At 41.9% G+C, this 22926-nt stretch overlaps 1 protein-coding gene across 4 annotated transcripts in view; it reads right to left on the bottom strand.

Moving 5' to 3' along the window:
* Positions 1 to 22926, bottom strand: part of kat6a (K(lysine) acetyltransferase 6A) — a 35346-nt gene that overhangs the window by 5810 nt on the left and 6610 nt on the right. For 3 of the 4 annotated variants that reach the window (XM_042420723.1, XM_042420725.1, XM_042420724.1), the window contains exons 3-16: positions 13941 to 14049; positions 10676 to 10791; positions 9977 to 10058; positions 9527 to 9641; positions 8888 to 9204; positions 7735 to 7847; positions 6592 to 6707; positions 5648 to 5789; positions 4615 to 4776; positions 4019 to 4112; positions 3583 to 3814; positions 1315 to 1513; positions 495 to 1199; positions 77 to 338 (exon numbers count right to left, since the gene is read on the bottom strand). In XM_042420723.1, coding sequence (XP_042276657.1) covers positions 77 to 338; positions 495 to 1199; positions 1315 to 1513; positions 3583 to 3814; positions 4019 to 4112; positions 4615 to 4776; positions 5648 to 5789; positions 6592 to 6707; positions 7735 to 7847; positions 8888 to 9204; positions 9527 to 9641; positions 9977 to 10058; positions 10676 to 10791; positions 13941 to 14049 — 2764 coding nt within the window. The remainder of the gene's footprint in view (positions 1 to 76; positions 339 to 494; positions 1200 to 1314; positions 1514 to 3582; positions 3815 to 4018; positions 4113 to 4614; positions 4777 to 5647; positions 5790 to 6591; positions 6708 to 7734; positions 7848 to 8887; positions 9205 to 9526; positions 9642 to 9976; positions 10059 to 10675; positions 10792 to 13940; positions 14050 to 22926) is intronic. The other variant, XM_042420726.1, reaches the window with a different exon arrangement.

The following is a 22926-nucleotide window of genomic DNA, read 5'->3' as shown; positions in this document are numbered from 1 at the left end:
TACATACCTGGGTATATACAAGTAGTACTCACTAAATTGTGTGTTTCATCATCAGTTTGTCATCCTGTTTACTCACCGTCTTCCTCTGAATCTGTGATGTTGGAGTGCCGACCCCTCTTCGGTGCTGGGTCTGACAACCTCAGAGCTGAGCGGGCAGGGGGGTAGCGGCGCAGAGGGTGGCCCAGTGGCGTCTCCTCCTCCAGCCTGGGCATGGGCCTCTCAGAGTCAGAGTCTACAAAGGGTTCGTCCAAAACCTCTGTGGTCTCAGAAATGGTCTCTGTCACCACGCTGCTGTGAGGGTGGCTGCGCTGGCGAAAGCGACGTTTCCTCAAGGGCTTCTAGGTAAAACAGGATGGGAAATTAGGTGTGCTGCCATGTAAAGTAAATGCTCATTTATATTTTGCTCAAGTAATTTTTATCTTAAGGATAAGGACAACAATCTAAATTTAACATTATGTCAGTTTTAGTAAATTTGAACACTTTTAGTTTCTTACCTTGCATTTGAGCCCCATGGCAGGCTTGGTGAGGATGGGGGGAGAGCATGCTCTCCTCTCTTCGTCATCTTCTTCATCTTCATCATCCTCTTCTTCACTGCTTTCACTGAAGCAGCTCTTCCTGAGAGGAGGAGAATCATTCAGCCTGGAAACCATAGGAAACTGTGCCAGCCCCTCTCCAGGACCTTCCGTTCGTCTTGGCTTGGGGCCTCTCTTTTTCCTGGGGGGGCGCCCTCTTCGAGTGGGGGTTATGGAGGGGTGCCTGGCCATGTCCAGTGTATGAAAGGCTGTGGACTCTGCTTGTCTATCCAGGGAGAAAAGGGAGGGTGGGCTGCTGGCAGAGCCTGTTGTTTTCCCTCCCTCTGCCCTCTCTTCATCTTCATCGTCCTCGTCCTCTGCTGGGCGGATCTTAGGTGGCCGTCCCACCCGCTGGCTGTCCTTCACCTTACCCCAAGGCCAGTTTTTGGGTGGGCGCCCCCGTGGTCTGCGTTCTCCATTTGTTGGGGGAGGTGGTCGTGGTGGTTCTGGGACAGGTGGTGGACAGCGGACAGGAGGGGATGTTGGAGAGCTTTGGTTCATGGGAAACCCCAGGAAGCACTTTCTCTCATCTTCCTCTTCTTCATCATCGTCATCTTCCTCCTCCTCCCTCTTCTTTCCTTGGCGCATGTGCCAGGACATTGGTGGGACCTTGTGACTTGGCTTGATCTATTTACAAAGTATAATAAAATCAATAATTATTCAATAAGAATGAATGGCAACTTTGAGACCAATCCAGTCCATCACCTCCACTATATCGTAAATACAATTTCAACATATTTACCTCCTTGCGGTTGTCTTCCCCTGGTTCGTCCTCGTCCTCATCCTCGTCATCATCTCCATCAGCATCAGAGACCACAGTGTTTGTTACAATTACAGGAGTCCAGCGGAGACACTCTGGGTCGACTTCCAGCTGCCGTGGCCGGGCCTTGAGACGAGCCATGTGGCTAGACACCAGTTTCTCCCTTCGCACCAGGACCAGCCTGACAAAAGGAAACAACAGCATTATGACGGTGTATTTATGTCTTTTTGTCTATTTTATTATGTCTGTATGCATTTGAGTGTTTTAGAGATTCCTAAGGCCACCAGTTAGTGACATCTTGCAACTGTTATCTTTTCTATATTGCGAGACAAAAACCTTAGGTCAATACAGTCAGACTACTACTCACTGGTGTAAACTGAAAGAGAGCTTATTTACAATTAGACAATTGCCCATTATGCTTCCCTTTCAATCCTTTGCAGAAATTTGGCTTAATATTAGGCAGATATGGTAGCATGTCAGTGTTATGTGAACACCAGGCCACCTCATCTCGAGATGTTATGACTGCTTTAGATGAAAAATTCCAGCAAAAACCAAAAACCAGTATTTCACTGTAACAAAGAATTTTATTCAGAAAAAGTGTTTCAAATAGAATAAATAATATAAATAAATAATCTCTGCTTCAAAAAGCTTAACAAGAACATGGGCATTAATTAAAGATCTTTCATTAGTTAAAAGGCTGACTTCTTAAAAAAATTGAGAAGTCAGCAGTAGGACACTAAACCAAGACTAATGGTCAGGTTTTATGTGACATTATAGGGACTATTATAATCCAACACAAGTCTACTTTAGAAGCTTTTCACTGGCTATGTTTACATACAGGGTTTGCCTGGCTACTGGTCATACTCGGTTTCATGTGCTATGCTATATGGTGTATTAATGCAGGGAAAATAATGATGAAAATATTTTTATTAGAAAATCAGAAAAGGAGGAAAAGAGCTAGCCACTGATGCACCATTATGGGCCCTGTCAGGCTTATGGTAGAATCATTGTCACTAGCCTGCCAAACTGGAATATTTGTTTTAATGATAAGATTAAACATGTTTAGATGTGTAAGCTTAGTTTAAAAGTATGTTTAGGTTAAAGGGGACCTATCATGCTTTTCCTCATTTTCAGTCATATATATAACGTTACAATGTCAAATGTTCATGTTAAAAGTGGGCAACGTGTCAAAAAAATAAACGTATGTAGAAATAATTCCTGCATGCAAAAAATCACCGGCTTCAGACTGCTTTGAACACTCAGTTTCCAACGTTTTCTCTACTTTCAGCCCAAGCTGATGTCGGCTTGTGACAGATTTCTTTATGTGGTTGTCTTCTCCTTGCACAGGGCGCAAATTCACTGCTCTGCTCTGCTAACATTATGGCATTTCTCCATTGTTTTGGGGGTAGTCACACCGAGCCATGACTCCATTACACAGCACTACAAAGTAAAATAAGTGGTTTACCTGTTGGAGGTGTGCTGGTCGTCTGCATCTCTTCATCAAACTTCTCACTATGGCTGTTTCTACTTGTACTATTTCCTCCCTGCATTATTTCTAACTGATCCGCTGAACAAATAACTCCAAATATCTGCATATGTTGTTGTGTTGACCGGTTTTTAGCGCTGCTAACCAAGCTCTGCTAACTTCATGAGGAACACATTTCACTACCTGTAAATCCTTCACAATGAAAGTATCCCTATATTTAGTCATTTAAAAGCTTTTAATTTTAATTTTAATTAAATTGAAGCAGTAAAGCAGGAAATGTTGGGTTTGCATCAGTGGTAACTTAACACGACTCTGATACGGCTGCCCCTTGGCAGGCTTCCAGAAAGCTGGCCAATCAGAACAGAGTGGGCTCATTGGGAGGGGGGCCTTAAAAAGACAGGAGCTAAGACTGCCTGTAAGGAGACAGGCTATACCTAAGGTGCATAAAGGGCAAGTATAAGAAGGAATAAGGAATTTTTTGAACACTGAATCATGCAAAACTACTCTAGTTGAGTCTAAAAATAAAAATATAGAGCTGGAAATGAGCATAATAGGTCCCCTTTAAAGTTGCAAATGGTTGCAGTTAGGTAACAGTTTGGTGTGGCTACAGTTGGGTTAGATGAGTTGGGTTAGGTGAGAATCTATGAGGAACTTCCAACTATGTGGAACAAACAGTGGGATCCATTTGAGTGCATATTTGACCCATTTGATATGAGACTAGATAATTAAGCGTGTCTGTGTGTATGCAGGTCCTGTCCTCTGACCTGTCTCCTCGCTGCTCCAGCATGTTGAGGCTGTGCAGGGTTGTGGTGATGTCCTGCGGGCAGATCCCAGTCAGTTTGCTGAGTTGTCGTATGGTGATCTGCTGATCGCGGACCTCATGGAGACACTCCAGCACCTCGCTGCGCCAGTAGGCCATGTAGGACAGTCGGCCTAGGTCTGACAGAGGCTTCTCTGGTGATCCCGGTTGGCCCTCACGCTTGGACAACAGATAGCCTGCAGTGAGGGAAAAATACACCAATTACAGACACCTTCAGCAAAAAACTACAAATTCACACCACAGTAATTTTTAAATTTATAAATGTATTAATTTAGTTACAGTTTCTAGCCAAAGGAGGAAGCATCAACAGACACATAGTAGTTCTCAGTTTTTGCTGCTGTCACTGCGTGTATGTGTTTGTTTAAAGCTGAGGTTCTTACTGAAGTCGATGAGAAAGCGTCCGTAGCCCTTGCGCTGATACTGTGGAAGAATCATGATGCATGATACGTTGTATTTCTGTTGACAGTGCTTCTCCTGAAGAAGGGGGAAAAGACACAGACACACATTCCACCATTAGAAAAAAACGGAGAAATAACGGAGCTGCATAATGGAGCAGGCCTGTGTGGGCGTACAGCCGGGTGTTGATAGTGCTGCATCCGCTTACTAACTGCTGTGTTTTGGCAGCAAGGTGGCATGTTAATGGGAGCACCTGCAAATGCAAACACCAGAAGGGCAACAGTGCTTGCAGCACCCGGTGTTCATCTGGGACACAAAATCAAGCATTTGTATGTTTGTAGGAATTCACCATGTGGGCTACTGCCAATGCATTTTAATTTAATAATTTGAATACATTTTTCTCTACATTTTGATTCAGGTAGTTGTTTCAGCAAGATCTGATAATACACTGAGCAAATGCAGGGAACTTAAAATTTATCGAACTACAACAATCACTGGTATGCATTCCTTAAAAATGAAGTCACAGTGGTGGTGTGGACTTGAGACATCTTCAGAATTCAGACTGAATGGATGGCCGTACCTTGGAGAAGTAGCCGACGAGGTGGCAACCTTTGCTGTCATTCTGGGTCAGGACATAGAAAAGGAAGGGCTCCACATCATAGTAGAGGGTCTTGTGGTCCAAGAACAGCTTGGCCAGCAGACACAGGTTCTGACAGTAGATTGTGCTCACATTTCCATCAACCTTTTGGAAGGAGTAGAGGGAAAGCATACATCAGTGCAACAAAATGATAGCAAATTTCCAAAATGATGACTGTTCAGTTCCAGGAACACTATTGTGTGGAAGTATGTATTTCAGCTGCTGTTAGAGAGCTGTGGAACAGAACAAAGGTGAATGGAGTAGAAGTTAGTGTCAAGCAATGATCTCAGCCAAGTCTCTGGAGACCCTAGCAGATAAAGAGGGGTGGAGGAGAGAAACAAAGAGCTGTAAAGAGAAAGAAAAAGGAGGGAGGCTCAGGTTGGCAGCTCGCCAGTTATCTCTGCTCTCCTCTGAGTGAGGATGGACTGCAGAGCTGGGAAACAGGAGCTGCAGTGGCCATGGCCTGCAGACAACAATCTACTCAAAACACTGCAGTACTAGACCCAGAAGAGCAGCTTAACTGTAGATTGGTAATTATGTATTTTTCTAATAACACCATTGCCATTCCCTGGTGCAAAAACCTAAAAGGAGATTCCACTATAGTGGGGATGTTAGTGATTAATCAATTAACAATTAATCACCATTAGGAAATTGATCAGGGACAGTAACAAAGTATTAAATGGTTTGTACTGTGTCAATACTGGGAGTAGTCTGTGTAGCTTGAGGTGATTACCAGGATAATAACTGGAACACTTGGTGCAATTTTGAGGCCAGAAAAAAGAGAAGAAGAAGAAAATGCCTTTGGTAATATATTGCGCTGTGATTTGCGGGTTAAGCACAAGCCTGTCTCTCTCCATCACAGCATCATCCCTCATTACTCACTCACACCATTTTATCATCCCTCTGGTCTTTCAGTTCATTCATTCTTTCAACTCCATCACCATCGTTCTGGCCATCTTTCTGGGTAGTTCCTTACCTCAAATACAGAGACCTCATCCTTCCTGTAGATCTCATTGGCAGGTGGGTGGAACCAGTTGCACTTCTTCATGTGCTGGTAGAGGATGCTGCGACTCTTCATGTAGCGCAGGCAAAACTCACACAGGTAGAGCTTGGGTAGTCTGAAAAGGAAATAAAAGGTCGAGTATGATCAAAGATGGAAGAGTGAGGAAGAGCTGTAAACACTCATAATGCCTGTCTAGAAAGATTGCTCAAACAGAATACAAGGTGAATTCTAGAGGCGGTACAACTGCATCCAAAGTTGATAGACACACGCGAATGAGCACGATTAAATGTGAATTTGCCTGGAGCAGCTTGAACTGACACATAGATTAGTCTGCATGAGTTGAAAAATTCCTGCTTGCCCCTTTATAAATCTACTTCATAAACATAGAGACAAGAGGAAAAAGGAGAGACTGTATGGAAAATAACAAAAACAGGAGTTCCTGGTGAGTTCTGAGATCTGCCAGGGGCTGATCTTCCAAGTCTGTACAACTGGTACATCAACTGTTTAGGGCAAATAAATGCAGATTTTCACAAAAGAGTCAAATTCAGGCAAATAATGCTATTTGGTTTCTCGCTGAGTAACATTAAGTTTTAGGGTTGATAGATATTTTTTGTGAATGTGTCAAAAATCTTTTGTTTTTCTAATAATTGTTATCTTTTACAGTTCTGAAATATGTAAGGAAAGTAGATTTGGTTAGAATAGTAGTACAAAATGTTACATAATAGAATAAATGTAATAGACACCCTTAGAAAACCCGTATCTGGCTATGGCTGCTTACTTGCCAAAGTAGGTGCTACTGTAAACGACATTACGATTAAGCACCATTATGTTGGTGGTAATTTCCAAGTGTGCATGCAGAAATGTGAGCTAAGTACATTATACTGTGCTATATGTTTCATTATGGTGCATTTGCTTACCTGCTGTACTCCTGTGGGTAGGGAGAGGAGTACCATGTCTGGATTTCAAACTTGCCAAATTCGATGACTGATGGACAGCGCATCTGAGGGTCTGGTGGACCTGTCACCCCGACTTTCTGTTTGGGCGAGCAAGAGTGATGAAAGAAGATAAGGAGAGGAAAACACAGAAGGTCAAGTCCAGGTTTACTATTGGAGGGATTAGTAGATCAGAGGGCAGGAGACAGATTACACACCAGGGATTACTGGCCTAGAGCCTTACACTCCAGTGTGGCAGGTAACACTCAGTGTCCACACACACATACCCAAAAACATATCACTAGTATGGGAAAACTAATCGATAGAGTTAGTGACCAAAAGTTACACGTTCTAATAACTCTTGAATTGTCAGGGACCTGGCTACCTGCTAACACGACTAAAGAGCTTCAAGTGGAACTGTCAAAATGCATTCTTTCACTGGCCACACACACTGTTCACTTTCTCTTAACACCAACACTGACTTTATGTACTTAACTGAGACATGGCAGAGGCCCAAAACACTCAACTATATCGTGCCTCCTTGGTATAGTTAAACTGACCAGCCCTGCCCTTCTAAACATGGAGTAGAGTTTGCCATCTATCACAAATACAATGTGACAGTCAAGCAATTTTAACACTACACATCAATTACATTTTAGTGAAGCTGCTGTTCTACAATCACCCCATGTTATTTGCATCTACTGGTCATTTAAAAACAAACCTTTCATCCTCATATTCATCACCCTGCATCGTTGTTAATGGGTGATTTCAATACACATGCTGAATCTGGCAGTTCCATGGAAAATTAATTTCTTTCAGTGCTGAAACACAATGGTCTCTCACAGCTAATTGACTTCTACATCCACAAACATGCCTACATCCTACAACTTTGGCTTTTACAACGTGGCTGCTGATGACTGCTCTTTCCAACCACATTTTTATCACCATTGAAAATCAACCCTCACTCTGCTCACTCAGAGTGAGCAGAGTGAGGGTCAGTGACTCCTGGCTGCTGCCTCAGTATATATTTTTTGGCCTATTTTCAGCTTTAGCATCTCCTTCTCATTGTTTCATCTCTGAAAAACCTATCCCACCTGCATTTTATATTTTGGCACTCCATCTGTGTACCTGTAGTGCCAGCTCCTGGATGTGTCTGAACAGTTCGATGTCTTTTTCCGTCAGGTTCTCGTGCCCCGGCAGTTTGTCGTCTTCATCACGCCAGTCGCTGCCTTCCTGATTGTCTGAGGATTGAAACACAGAGTCGAAATTTATACAAAACTAGTGAGAGGCTTGCTAGACAGGGTGCCAAGATTGATGCTGAGGTGACAGACTGACATGAAGCTAGGGGATGTCCTCTGTGATATATGGATTCCCAATTGCAAACCAAGATTCCCGCTCTGCTCGGATTTTACCAGTCCAATTGGAACTAGCTCAGAGTTGGCCTTCAAACACAGACGTCACTATTAATGTTAATCAGTGAGGGTGAACGTACCACCTACTACTGTGCCTGACGTATTTTCAGAATACACCAGGAAAACATGATATATGGATATTTTTTAGCTATAGCACCACAGATGCACATTTATAACCCTGCTAGTATAGCTACTGTTGCTTATTTCTACATGATCGTAACGGTAACCTGATTCTGAAATATCACTTATCCATTGTAGAACAAAATTTTCAAAGTGGGTCAAAACACACGTCGGTGCAAATGAAACTTGAAGGGGAGTGCTTTGTCTGCTCTGTTTTCTCCTCTGCTGTGCAGTACTTCACACTCTGCGTGTGTGTTTTTGGCCTCAGACAGTTCAGTGGAAATAGAACTGCAGGTGGCCACTTCGAATTACAAAGCTATTTCTTCTGATGCATAAGCAACTATTTTCTCAGGCTGAAAATGACAAATCAATTCCACACCATTTTTACACTTGGTCTGCAATTTCCAAATAAGGAATATCAGGGCTGGATCATTTTAAAAACGGGACAAAGAACACTGATATGCTGTCTATTCTTACAACAACAGCTGGCACTATCTATGTTTGCCAAGTATGTAGTTGACAACCTTTCATCAAGTTTGGTTGTAAGAGCTGCATGAGGATACAGTAAAGTATGTTTATAATAATAGTAATGTTATATAAATCTTGTACCTTTTTGTCATAATACAATACGTATAATCTTGACATCGACTCCTGTTTGAAGCTGAGGTGTTTATGTACAGACTAAAATTCAATCTGCATTGACTACATGGTGCTGTGTGTACAAGCAGAAAAACACTGCGACTCCTTACCCCCCCTGTCATCTCCATCTCCTTTGCGACTGGCTTTCTTTCTGATGCGGCACTGCTGTGAGTAGTCCACCACTTCCTGCCGTGCCTTGCGGCCCTCAGGCGACGGTGTGAAGAACTTTGTGAGGGCGTCGATTAACCCCTTGGTCTTGTTGTTGAAGCGCAGGCTTCCCTGTGACATGTCGTCGTCATCTCGCATTGAGAAAAGCAGCCTGTCGTCGCCGGGGTAACCTTCACAGGAGGAGCTGGAGGATGAGTTGGCTGAGGCCGAGCGCTTCCGCCGACCGCGCCCACCAAGCTTCTTGAAGGGCCGCCCTGGCCTGCAGAGGAAGTCAGGGGTCTGGTTAAAACTTTGTCAGGGGGCAAGAGAGCATTATGTCTGGGAACGCATATGTACTTACTGGCCAATCTGATGCCCAGTAGGTATATATACACATATACATCCGTAAATACATACATTATATCTATATAATCACTACACACATACAGAGAAATGGCAGTGTAAAAATCTGTAAACTTATTCTGGGGTTATGAGGTGTTGTAACTATTAGCTTGTCTGCACTCTGATACATGACACTGTACTGCGACTCTCTACTGGGCTGACAGTGAAGAAGGCGTCCTTGGCTGAAAGCATTTCTTTACCTATTCTTCGGCCGTCCCAGCGGTGCGTTGTAGCGCCGTTTGATTTGTGCTGCCTTTTCGTGTAAAAGCTTCTTTCCCTTTTTCCTGGGTTGGCAGATTTGACAAATCCACATGCCTGGGAGAAAATGAGAAAGAACACAGCTTCACATACACTGAAGTTAGACAAGACAGGCTTCAGTGCAGATACTGAAATGCTCTGGGACTTATCTAATTTATTAGCACTTATTGTTGAAGCATTAAGTGCTTTGTTAGAGTTGGAGGCAACAACTCAAGAGATGGTTTAATCATTTGTCCAACTATCAGTGTGGATGTAATGGTTAAACAGAGCAGAAACGTGAGCCTAGCAAAGTCTTACAGAGGTAGAACAGACACAAGTTGAATTTATGAGGGGCTGTAAATAGGTAATAAAGAGGCAGGTTATGAGTTAAAGGAGCAGTTCTGTTTATTTACCTTTTGGCATTCGCATGAGGGGAGGATCACAGCACTCCATGTGGAAGCCCCGGTCACACGAGTCACAGAACAACATGTTGTCCTGTAAAGCACAGACACACACACACACACGTATTGATGATTACCAAAGGCTTTACATGGGTTTCAGACAAGACATATTCTCAGTAACATGATTAAATAATGATACACTGTAAATCATGAACATAAGTTTATACATATAATGCACTTTGAGACATTTATTGGAGAACTGATAAAAACTCTGAGTCTAATTCACACATTTTGCTGATATTTCCCCCTCCTAACTAAATAAAAATGTATTTAAATAGTTGGCTGTTCTAATTTATTCACTATGAATTTGTTACTTAAAGCATACTTTGAAAAAATCCACTACAATTGGATTGAACAACTTATTTATTCCTTATTTTATTCTCAATCCTCATAAATGTATTTTTATCAGTGTGCATCTTAGCAGTATTTTCTGCATTTTCTATCAACCTCACTACAAACATTTGAATAACAATGATTCCTCGCTTGACAAGTAAAAGAAAACAGGGAAAACATGCCGAGGCTGACTAAAATAGCTCGATCCCAGGACCACAGATATGTCTATCAGCATCTCTATCTGGCACTTAAGCAGAGAAGAGCGCGTTCACAGGCACTGTTCAGCTGCCAGTCCGCCATATTCGCTCATCCACTCACCGCATTCTTTCCTTGATCCTGACAGCTGCTGCAAGTCTTGCAATCGATGCACTGCCACCACAGCGCCTTGACTCGCGCTGTGAGCTCTGGGGAGAACTTGAGACAGGACGGGTGGCCTGCAGGTAGGTAGACACGCATACACAAACAAGTGCGTCATCATCACACTCTTTATTTTTGTGGCTGGTGACTGACAGCCGTGACCCACTTGCATCATTAAAGAAGGATTAAAAAAAAAAAAAAAAAAAAAGCTCCTTTTGGAATTGAAAACCCTCACTGAATCAAACCTGGTTGCAAAGAGAGTGTTCAAAGATAATTGATAATCTCAGAGAGCTCTGTTTTGGCTATGTCTGGAGAGCAGCAAGCAAGACAGCCTTGTCTGGGACAGAAACCCACTGAGGGAAGAAAAGGAACACAATCTCTCCTCTGCATTCACTAAACAGTGTCTGGTCTTGTGGCAAAATTCTCATAGAAAATGTTTTAGAAGCATTTTTGATGTTCGTCACGCACCTCCTAAAACAGATACGCATCCATTTTACTAAATGTATCAATCCACACTGACTCCAAGACATGCACGAGTGAGCGCACATCTCCTAGAGACCCCCACATATTTTTTTACACTTCGAGTCTGTTTCTATGTCACGTTTAGTGAAGTGTAATCTGCACAGACAGCTGTTTAAAATCACACTAATATCCCGCTGTATATGTGTTTTGAACTTATTAACCGTATCTACGTTGCTTGATCAGGACTCCCGGACTGTCTGTGAGCTTGCCTGTTTCACTACAGGCACATTCCCCTCACTCGCTACAGTGGGTGGGGAAATAAAATCAATGGATCAATAAATACAAACACTGTCAATTTCTTCCCGTGGAGCCAACATGAACGCTATTTTGGTTCAGTAAATTTCTGCTGTCAGTCAGCCTGGTGAAGGCAGTTTGGATGGCCGCTGTCCTCTCAGCTCCCCAGGAGCTGCAGCTGACAGACGGCTGCTTCTGTGGACAGAGACGCTGAACACAGGTCTGAGTCGATGTGGATTGAAAGCACTTACGCACCGCTCACATCTCATTTCCTATGTGGATTCCCAGTTAGCCAGACTCTTGGTAGAGAAAACAAGATTTTATAGGGAAATAATCATTATATTCTGATTTTTCTGAATACATAGACCAGTACCAGTATCTGTGTGTTCAATAATTGTGTTTATCTTACTTAACCATCTGTTTAAAGCTGGAGAGCAGGACTTTTACATATAAATGAACATTTGTTACATTCAAGCCCCTGCCGAATGAGTTCCCCCAATGCTGATTAAGCCTGATTACCCCAGGTAAATCTCTCAGTATTTCACAGTATACCAGAGTTTTAAAATCTGGTGTCTGTGGCATCTTTCCCGCGCTGGCGCATCGGTAGTGATGCGTTTTATGTCAGCTAGCAATGACTGGTTTGCCAGAGCTTTCGGGGGGAGCAACAGTGGTAACGGAATAGGCTACAGCAGCAGAGCACTCCTGGGCACAGGGGAGATGAGGGATGGGTATACGTCATAAGTATGCTGACAGTGTTTGAGTCATTACTCTCACTGCCAGAGGGGGGAGACAAAAGTTCCACACTGCAGGTTTAAGCATGGTATCCTGGACCAAAAGCAGAAAGAAAAATAACCAAAATAATGAACTAAAACTCATACAAAGAACAATTTGAGAAGAAATAGAAAAGGCCACATTTTCTGACTATTTCAACCACTTGAAATTATTTAAATACTGAGAGAAGTTGAAGTGGAAATGTAATTAGTGAAAAAATGAAATGGCAGCTAAAATGGAAGTGCTGAAAGAAGTTTCAGTTTCAAGTGTAATCACTAATTGAAGTGTGAGGTTAATGTTAGTGTGAGTGTCAGTTGAAATGAAACTGCTGAAAGGAGTTGAAGAGTCAGTTGAAGTGTCAGCACTGAGAGGAATTAAAAACTGAATGAAAATGAGCTGAAGTGTCAGCTGTAATCAGCAGAGGTGGGGGACTTGAATCACATGACTAGACTCGAGTCGTAAATTTGAGGACTTGAGACTTGCTTGACTAACATTGATTTGATAAAAGAGCTGACTTTGTATTCATGATTTGAGACTCGATTCAGGCCTTGTTCAGACTGCCAGCCCAAATCAGTTTTTTTGGCATATCTAGATTGTATCCAGATTGATTTTAGAAAGTCTGTACAGCAAAATGATTTCGTAAATCAGATCCAAACCACATTTGGAGATGGTTTGAAATGAAACTACAATAGGATTTCTACAGATGTGTCTCAGTCCAGATGTGCTGGCCTCTCAAATTGGATTTCAAAGTGTCTTCTGCATCTCTTGCAGCGCAACACACAACACTGACATCAAATGCAGAGTGACAAAGTGCATCTGAGTGGCTGAGCAGAATCCATGCTGCTACTAGCAGAGCGGTATGGAGGCCAACACAGAACAACAGTCCATGGACAGACGCTGAAATAAATTGTCTGCTGGCACATTGGGGGGGATGATGGATCTCCATTTCTCATGCTTCTGTGTTGGAAAGCTGTGTCACCTGCGCACATAGTTACTGATGCCTACGTTGTTACTAAGGCTATTTTACAATATATAATTTCAGAGCCCAACTCTCTGTAGTTGTTCATTTAGGAAGCTTGTTATCGATTGCCACAAAATGTCAAATATCAATAAGATTTATAAGGTGTTAGCAGGCTGCAACAGTTTGTCATTGATATTGAAAAGAAAACTCAACTTTTAATTGATTCAAATGTGGAAGCTGGGGTAGATCATCACAATTTTTATATGACTTGACTTGTGACTTGCTTGACTTATGGCAGGGACTCGACTTGCTTGATTCTCACTGTAGTAACTTGGGACTTGCTTGAGACTTGAAAGTTAAGCCTTGAGACTTACTCAGTTAAACAATAAGATAAGCAACTGAACTGTCAGTTGACTTGTAAGTGCTAAAAGCAGTTGAAGAATAAGAGTTGAAAGCAATTGAAATGTCAGTTGATTGGCTTCTCTTCCTCTGTGACTGTTTCTGCCACAAAACTGGAAGTGTTTATCCAAACTAGTGCTAAGATAGTTTAAAGAAGCTCAGGTCACTTCAACTTTAATCAGTGCTTACACTTAAACAAAACTTCTTTTAGTACTGCCTTTTTAACTGCAACTTTATATTGGCTTCCACTTCAACTTCTTTCAGTATTTAAACTGTTTCAAATGGCTGAAATAGTCCAAAAATTTGTCCTTTTCCAGCTCTCCTCAAATCGACACTTACCGCTATTGCCACAGTCGGCGCAGGAGATGAGCTCCTCCGGCTTCTTATCGCGATTCTGCTCCTTGGTCCCCAAACAGAAGCTGCAGATGGGGATGGGCTCTGCCACCGGCTGGCAGAGGGACAGAGGAGGAGGGAAAGGGGACACAGGAGAGAAAGTGGAGACTGTCAGTCAACTTAACAGCTTCATTGTACAAATGAAAACAACAAAGTGGCCTTGTGTGTCCTGCCATAGTGGATGACTGTTGCTGTGAGTATTAACAAGCTAACAGCAGACTGAAAACTACAATGACACCACAGAGCATGTGGATCTGTGAATGAGTGTTTAGGATAATGAAGAGCATGAGAGCTGCAGTGATGAGTGAGCTTGTATAATTTATGCGACATGTCATGTTAGAGGCTGCCATCATGCCTCAATGTCTCTGTTGACTCCTGCATTGTTTGATCAAACGCTGTAACTCAGTTTCTTTTGGTTGTACTGGCAGAGGACTTCCCAGTTTAATTCCACTGCAATGTGTCCCATTGTGACACTCATTCTGAAACATGCCATCAGACATTGAGCTCTGGGGCTGCATAAATCTTTTATTGTGTCCCCGAACACACAAACCTTGTCAGAAGGTGTGTATTCAAACACAAAACAAACACATTATCTGATATGCACTCAAGCACAAGCCTAAGTCAGGTTTGTATCCAGGAAACAAAAGACCTAACATGTTGTTAGACATCAAATAGGACTTGTGTGTCCAATAAAGCTGAAAGATCACATCCCTGAAGCACTGCAGGTGCACTTCTCTTCACACAGGCAAAAACATAAGAGGGAGGGGGCTGTTGCTGATTCTCATTGAAAGTTTCTGGAGGCTGGATGCCCTGAGGGGAAGTGGTGGCTTACTGCTGCCTCAGAGTATACCACAAGTCATTTTCAACAAACATATAGTTTACAACTGAGCAGTATCAAACAGAATTACACTTTAATTGTGGCAGCAGTTGACCAGTGGGGTGGGAGGTTAAAAAAAAGTAATTAATAAATAATACCACATATGAGGTGCTCCACTGCAAATATTTTAATTGCCAAATATTTTCTGCCAAATAAATAACTGAATGACTGAACTATGTTGCAATTGTATTGTCACTTTATGTAAAGCACTTTGTGTTGCCTTGTGTATGAAGAAATAAAATTTGACCTCACTTTATTGATTTACAGCCTGACAGTACATATTTCCTCACCTAATGACTGGATATAACATGAGCTGTTGGCCGGATTAGCTTTTACTGTTAGCTATGCTACAGTTAACTAGTTAAGTCTGCATCCTTCAAGAATACAGCTGGGTTAACGGCTTTGCACATGTCGAGCTGCTGCTGCTGCTAACTAACTGTCAACACACACACACACACACACACACACACACACACACACACACACACACACACACACACACACACACACACACACACACACACACACACACACACACACACACACACACACACACACACACACACACACACACAGAGCGGACAGCACAGCAGAGAGGCCGCGGTGGACACAGTGAATCAGGTGAAGGTAACATTTTACTTGAGTTGACGACGACTCAATGCTCCTTAGTAATTTATCAAAACACATGTTGAACAAGCAGAAACATGTAGAAAAGCGATATTTTCATCTGCTTGCTCACAGTCTCCAATCCACTGCCAATATGTTTTACACGACCACAGCTCACTGATTAAGCTAATAGCCAATTGTTACGAACAAGCTACAACAAAAGCTGTCTGCATGTAGCCTAACTGTTTAGCTTAGTTCCTGACGTATGTTAAAACTACTCACATTCTTGTAAATTTAGCTACTGGCTGAATTTTTGGCATGTACAGCCAGTAATGATTCAGCTACCAGGGTGCTCTGTGAAATATTATTTTATTGACGTTTTAGATTTGTTTCCAATGAGTTATTGAGTTTATAGTATATAGTGATTTTGCTGTTGTAAACATTACTCTTGCTGCTCTAGAAACAATAGTTAGTTATATCTAAAATATAAACCAATTCTAATCCTGTTCTGAATTTTTTTTTTTTTAAAATAATCATAAAAAAACGTATTCTTTAGTAATGAAAAAGAACAAGTAAGAGAACTGATAAAGAACCAGACTGATAAGAGTATGGACCCTGGCTATGGGAGGATGAGCAAATCACAGTTCAAATTCCTTCACTAGAAGCCTTGTTTTACCAAAATTATTTTGTAATTATTATTTTTATGGCACACTAACAAAAATGTGAGGGATTACTTCAGGCCACAGCACATTCTTTATCAGTGAGCATATTTGTTTCAATTTTCTTTTTGCTAATGTCTGAGTGTACTGTGAAAAGCTGTGTTGTTTTTATAAATACCATAATGATAAGAGTCCAAAATTATGTGAAAATGCATAGTTTTTAGTCAAATAACATGAAATTACTGCAACCACAGCACCTAAACCCGCCAGGGTTCAGGGTTTTCCCACCTAGGGAAAACCCAGACTCCGAAGGAGCGACAAGGTTCTGTGGCTGAGATGGGAGACGCTGTGAACACAACATCTGCTGCCTGAGTGCTTCAACATTTACAGTATTATGGCAGAGCAGCAGAGAGAAAGCCACTGTTGAAAACAACTCACATGACATCTGGGCTGGTGTTTGCCAGCAGGCATGTGGGAGACTCTGAAACAAAGTGAGGAACCTTCACATGCTGGAGCTTTTTGGCCATCATACTGTACTCTTATGTTTGGTGTGTTTCACACACAGCGTCTCAGCACAAACGCTGCATGGTAGCAACGCTGTGGGCATAAATCGCTGTTCAGTCCTCCTGCAACTTTACAGAGCTTGAACTTGAGCTTGTGCTTTTATTCGTTGATTTGACTTTGAGTCTTTTTGTGTTGATCACTGACAAAAAGGCCTAATGAATCCACAGTAATTCACTGTGAATGCCTTTTAAGAGAAGTGTAGGAAGCCTTTCATTTCATAATAAAGCAGCTTTTGTATAAGTTGCTCTTTTTATAAAGGGAAACCCCTTAACAGCAAGTTCAAATATTCTTTTGACGGAGTGATTTTTACTCACAACATTGTTGTTAATACACAACAGTCCTGCAACAAACGCTGTGAACATATGCTTAGTTTTTGTTGAGACTGTCAGTCAGGTGTTGATTAATGACTCAATTTTGAGGCTTTACTCTGTGGTGGTGATGAGCTTATAACATTATCTAACCACTGGTCATTAACACAAATGTGAGTGCATGTGTGCGCATAACTTCCATCAGCACTTATTATGAATTTACAAGGCAGCAGCTGAAAATTATTTAACTGTGCATGAAAAATTAAAAAGGAAGACTTCATTCTCAAGCTCATCCCTGGTGATCATGACAAATAGACTACAACAAAGTACTAATCTGTACATATTTTAGATCAATCCTGATCCCATTGAAATCATAAAATGAAAAAAAAAAAACTTTGTAGGATGCTTTCACACACCCAAGGTCATAACATTATAACTATTCTAATCCTTTATATTTATGTGATAACACAACAACATGGCATTCATTGAGCGCTTTCTGCTGGTTAGCGAGTGTAAATGTACATAGCTGCAGAGAGCTGGCTGGCAGCAGGTCCTGGCAGGGAGGAGACAGGGACAGGAGCTTGATTTATTGGGTTCATTTCCTTCTGACTCAGGCTGCTTCCAACACCCTCCACTAACCCCCCACTACCCACCCACCCAACATAGCACAGGGACAGGGAGAGAAAGAGAAACAAAGGTATGGAGTGAGGGAGTAAGGGAAGAAGGAGGTAAACAGAGAGAAAAAGGTTGTTAAGAATGAGTGGGGAAGAGAGAGAGAGAGAGAGAGGTAAGCATAGACATGCAGGGTCGACAGAGGAAGATAGAGCCGTACTTGTGGATAAATGTCATGTGTTCTCATTTTACGTGTTCTCAGGGTGAAAATAACAAAATGGTAATCACGTACTGCCTTTACTAGAAGATTTCAAACTGATCATCAATAATCTCTACATGATCTGAACAGCAATTTTGGTCTGACAAAAAAAAAAAAACTGAGTAGGATTCAAAGTCAGCAACAAGCAGAATGAAACGAGAAGGAGAGAATTGTGAAAAAAAGACAGAACGAGGACAAAAATAAAGAATCCAGAGGGCAAGAGAGTGAGGGAAATGGAAAGCGTAAAGAAAGAAAATCTGCAGCAGCAGTCCTCTGAGCTGCCTGCGTGCGACCAACACCTCAATCATTCCTGACGCTTAACTCCTTCCCCGCTGGAGGAGGTCAACTGCTCCCGCTCACCCTGCCAGCGCTCGAGTAAACACAAGCCGAGAACGAGCGTCGCCTTTCACACACACAGACACCTTGTATAGAGACATGCATTACAGTGTGGCTTCAGTTACTGGCTGCCACTGTAAATGAATCCCCAACAGATACTAAAAAACGAAAAGCTAATCCTCCCTCCATGACAGGGATATTGGAACAGCAAAACACAACCCTCAAATTCCTCCTGAGAGGTTTTTCCTCCCTGTTTCAGCCTTTTCTGACTCAGCCAGCACTGGCTGCCAGGACTGCTCTTACAGCACAGCGTCGCTCTAGAAATTTCTCACATCGACTGGCTGTTTGAGTGAAGTATCATGGCCGACATTTGACTTGGGATGTGTGCGTGTGTGTGCACTGTCTATTTTAAGCCCTGCGTGTTCACGTTTTGGCATGTGCTCTTCTTTTTCCAACGCAAGGAGGATTCAGGAACAAAACGATGTTCCGAGCCAAATAGACACGCCTTGTGGCAAGCTGCATCGACTGGGTGGACTTGAAATGCCACCTTTGAGTCCATGCTAACATGTCAAGTATAACTTACAGGCTCTTCTACACACACACACACACACACACACACACACAGGCAAAGATACTCTGATAGGTCTGACCCAGCTGACACACCCACCCACGCTTTAAGGATCACTTAAGCACAACATTGTTAAACACACTCCATATCCTGTAGCACTGTGCTCCGGTGTTAGCCTAGTTCTTCGGTTTGTTTTTTCAAATGGTCGAAATTAACACTTGAGGCAACACGTTGCATTGTCTGAGACCTTCTATGGGGAGATAATAGTTTAAAGAGGTGGCCCGGTTTTCCCTTTATGCAACTGGCCCCTGTTATCCAAAGACAGAGGACAGGAGAGTGAGACAGGAAGGAGACAACAATGGAGGAAGGACGAAAGGAGAGGGAGAGATGGAGGGAGGAGGAGGAGGAGGGGAGAAAGGATGTAAGGCAATGAGAGAACAGAGAAAGAGGGAAAAGCGTTGCTGTTGTCCTTGTCTCGTCTCAAGTCAAGGATCTCATTAACATGGGAGCCCAATCTCAGCAACCCCCCCCCCCCACCATCACCACCACCAACACCGCACTTCCTTTATGGACGCCCCCACCCCAAACGCAAACTCATTGATCACTGTTACAGGACATGCCATGCAAGCAGAGACAACACACTAACACACACAATCACATACTAGGACTGCACGATATGAGGAAAATCTGCGATGTGCGATAACGTTGTTCAATACTGCGATGATGATTATTAACGACATGCGATAAATAGACAAATATTGAAGTGTGCGTATTAGCTGTACAGTTCCTATGTCTTTCTGTTTTAATAGGTACACTGTTAACATAGACCCCAAACACTGAATAGTCCATGCCCACCGAATAACGAAATGAAATTAATTATTTTGAACATGCTTTTGTTGAACGAACTGCACATGAATAACAAACAAATTTAACATTAATTTGATTCAAGCATTATAACTATAAGAAATTGAAGTTTAATTTCCCCTGCTCCCTTTAAATTAATTTCTTCTACACTCAACAAAAACATCTCTATAGCAATATTGTGACACTATTGTAGGGATGACTATTGGTGCGTTCACAAAATATTTACACAATGATATTTTTGATAAATCATCATTAGTAATGTGGATATAATAAGTGGGTAAAAACAAACAATAGAACAACTAGAAAAGTCGGGTAAGTTCAGAAAATGACATCATTTTACTGTAACGCAGCCTTTAAAACCAGGAAAAGACGATAAACGGGGATTTAGGTTTATCCAAAATCTTAGACAATATGTAGTGTCCTATCACAATATCGATATGATATCAATGTTTTGCCCAGCCCTACCATACATTGTTGAAATAAATTAAACATGGCAATTTATAATAACTGTAACGTCTCCCATTACAATCATCAAGGCCGTCGACTCCACCCAACAAGGTGCAGAGATCTATAGTATGAGGGGGGAAACTGAAATAGAATAGGGCCACTAAATCAAGAGAAAATTAGAAAAAAATCAGAAAAAAAATATCAACCAGGTTTTGGTTCGCAATTGTCAAAAATCAATTTTCTAAATGTTAGTTAATTACGTGATGTTGACGGAACAAAAAAGGCAGATGTCGACTGCAAAGGCAGCTGCACCTAGACAGTCTACAGCGAGCATACGCTAGAGTTCATCTTGCAAATGCAGTGGTTGCAAGCATTTTTTGATTTAATGACTCAATAATTACATTTGCAAGACAAACGTGAGGTGTATTGTGAACTTTCTATGCCGTCACTCAAAGACTAACCTTAGTGGAACAGCAAACTCCAGCAGTAACAAATGAGACCAGCTGACCGACACACTGCAGCATTAAACAACTTAAACCAACTCTGAGGTGAAGAAAAGAAAGTGCTCAGTCTGTTTCACCTCAAAAACCCTGCACCCGCTCAGCGTCTTGGACAGCAATGTCTTTCCCCAGAGCTAACAGTGCAGCAGAGAGACTGCTCTCCACTGCTGGAGACATGATGTTCATAACACAATGGAGCACTCTGCCTGCACAGCACGTGTAAATAAAATGACTTTTCATCATGTTCCAGGCATTTTGCAATGTGTTTATTGCGAATGTTCGTATCATGATGAAGATGAAAATACAATTTATTGTTCAGCCCTATCACGCATACGTACTTCTTCCAAAAGTCACTAGATGCACTGAGCGCTAGGTAAAAGAATACATTTGAAACCGCTGTAGCCCCTGAGAATTAAACACTTTAAATGAACTGATGTGAATTTACTAAGACAGCCTGAGGAAGACCCTGTGTTGTGCCAACGTGCCCTCCCTTCAGCCAAGCATCATCCTCCATTAAAATCGAGGTTAGCCAGAGAGCACAGAACTAAATCACTGCATCAAGCGGAGCAGGCTGGCCGTGCTCCAGCCGTCACTTCCACAGCTGCTCAACACATTGGCTCTATTTGTGGGGTAGTGAGGTTAGCCATACGCAAGGCCTCACACAGCTACGCTCCCTGTGCCAAATGCCATTCACGTCACAGTCACTGGTGAGCTTGAGGTAACTGCTCCCTCTGGGCGCAGACACTACTGCTAATGCTGTTTCTATAGACTGTTGGCCGGCTGTTTCTGTCCCTGGTTGTTCTTCTGCAGCCAATAGGGTCAGTGGCACACCTTCACTGAAAGACAAATGATGGCCAATGCTGGAGCTACATAATGCTAAAACACTGGCATTGTATTCACACGCTGCACTGCACTTACTTAGTGTGTGACATTTATTGCTAGCAGACGCTAGTGATGCAAGGTAAGACACAGACATCACTGCAGACAGTTTATTGGCATTTCTTCACCTAAAGAAATAGTCCAATTGAAATGTTGACAGAGACGTCTGTGGATCATCTTAAGTAACTGGGACACTGTTTCTAGAAAGACACTTTGTTGTGTTTTTTAATGTCATCTTTCACTACTTTAAGCACTACAAACAATTTTCCATTCTGATCACTTCTACTGGGCTGGCAACAGAAGTCTGCAAGGTGGACATCACAAAATGTTGCAACATGAAACAAAAAGTATCTGCATGGCTAAAATACTACTACAGACACAGTATTATCATTAAGGGCTGTAATGAACAATTATTTTCATTACTGATAAATCTGTTGATTATTGTCTTGATTACTTGATTGTTTGGTCAATAAAATGTTGATCATTGTTTCCCAAAGCCCAAGATGACATCCTCAAATGTCTTGTTTTGTCCTTACCAACAGTCCACAACGCAGAGACGTTCACTTTACTATCATCGAGGACTAAATACACTAGAAAATATTCACATTTGAGAAGCTGGAATCAGAGAATTTTGATTTTTTTACTTTAAAAACTGACTCAAAACAATTCATTAATTATCACATACTTGATGAATTTTCTGTCGATTGACTACTTGATTCACAGATTAATTGTTGCAGCTCCATTATCAATTAATCTGCAGTTTATGTTCTCAATTTATTTATAGTTTAGTCTATAAAATGTCAGAAATTTAAAAAAAAATGTTTGTCACAGCTTCCCAGAGCCAAATGTGATGTCCTCAAATGACTTTGTTTGACAAACAGTCAAAACATAGCGAGAAGCAGCAACCAGAGAAAATCATTCTAACTAGAGCTACAAAGATTAATCGATTCATCGATTATTTGCAAACTATTAAATTAGTCGCCAACTATTTTGATAATCGATTAATCGTTTGGAGTCTTTTATGATTTGTGTGAACTGACTCTTTAAATAAATGAATGCTCAGACAGTTTATTCTTTTCTCTGCTGGTGTGTAGCACTAAATGTCAAACAATAACAGGGACTGTGGTAGCTGCGCAGCATGAGGTTAAAGCCAGTGCCATCAGAGAGTGGAGCAAACCTTTCAACTTAAAGACACTAATGTTGGGTCAACTGAGGAGAAGACTCTGGCAAAACGCAAACAACAGATGCCTGCCAAGCAATTAGAGGCTGAAATGAAGAATTTATACAAGTTTCACCTCCTCCTTGAAAACATGGATCAGTCAAAAATGTGAAATTCAAGAAAAGTAAATACACTTGAAGGAGGCCATTTCATGGCACCCAATTAAGTCACTTTCCCAGCATTCCTGTGGTGAGAAGAGAATCTTTCCATCCACCCAGCGAACACACAAAATCC

Source organism: Thunnus maccoyii, chromosome 9, assembly GCF_910596095.1.
Source record: "Thunnus maccoyii chromosome 9, fThuMac1.1, whole genome shotgun sequence".
NCBI lineage: Eukaryota > Metazoa > Chordata > Actinopteri > Scombriformes > Scombridae > Thunnus > Thunnus maccoyii.
Note: the sequence above shows the minus strand (reverse complement) of the source record. Positions and strands in the feature narration are given on the sequence as shown.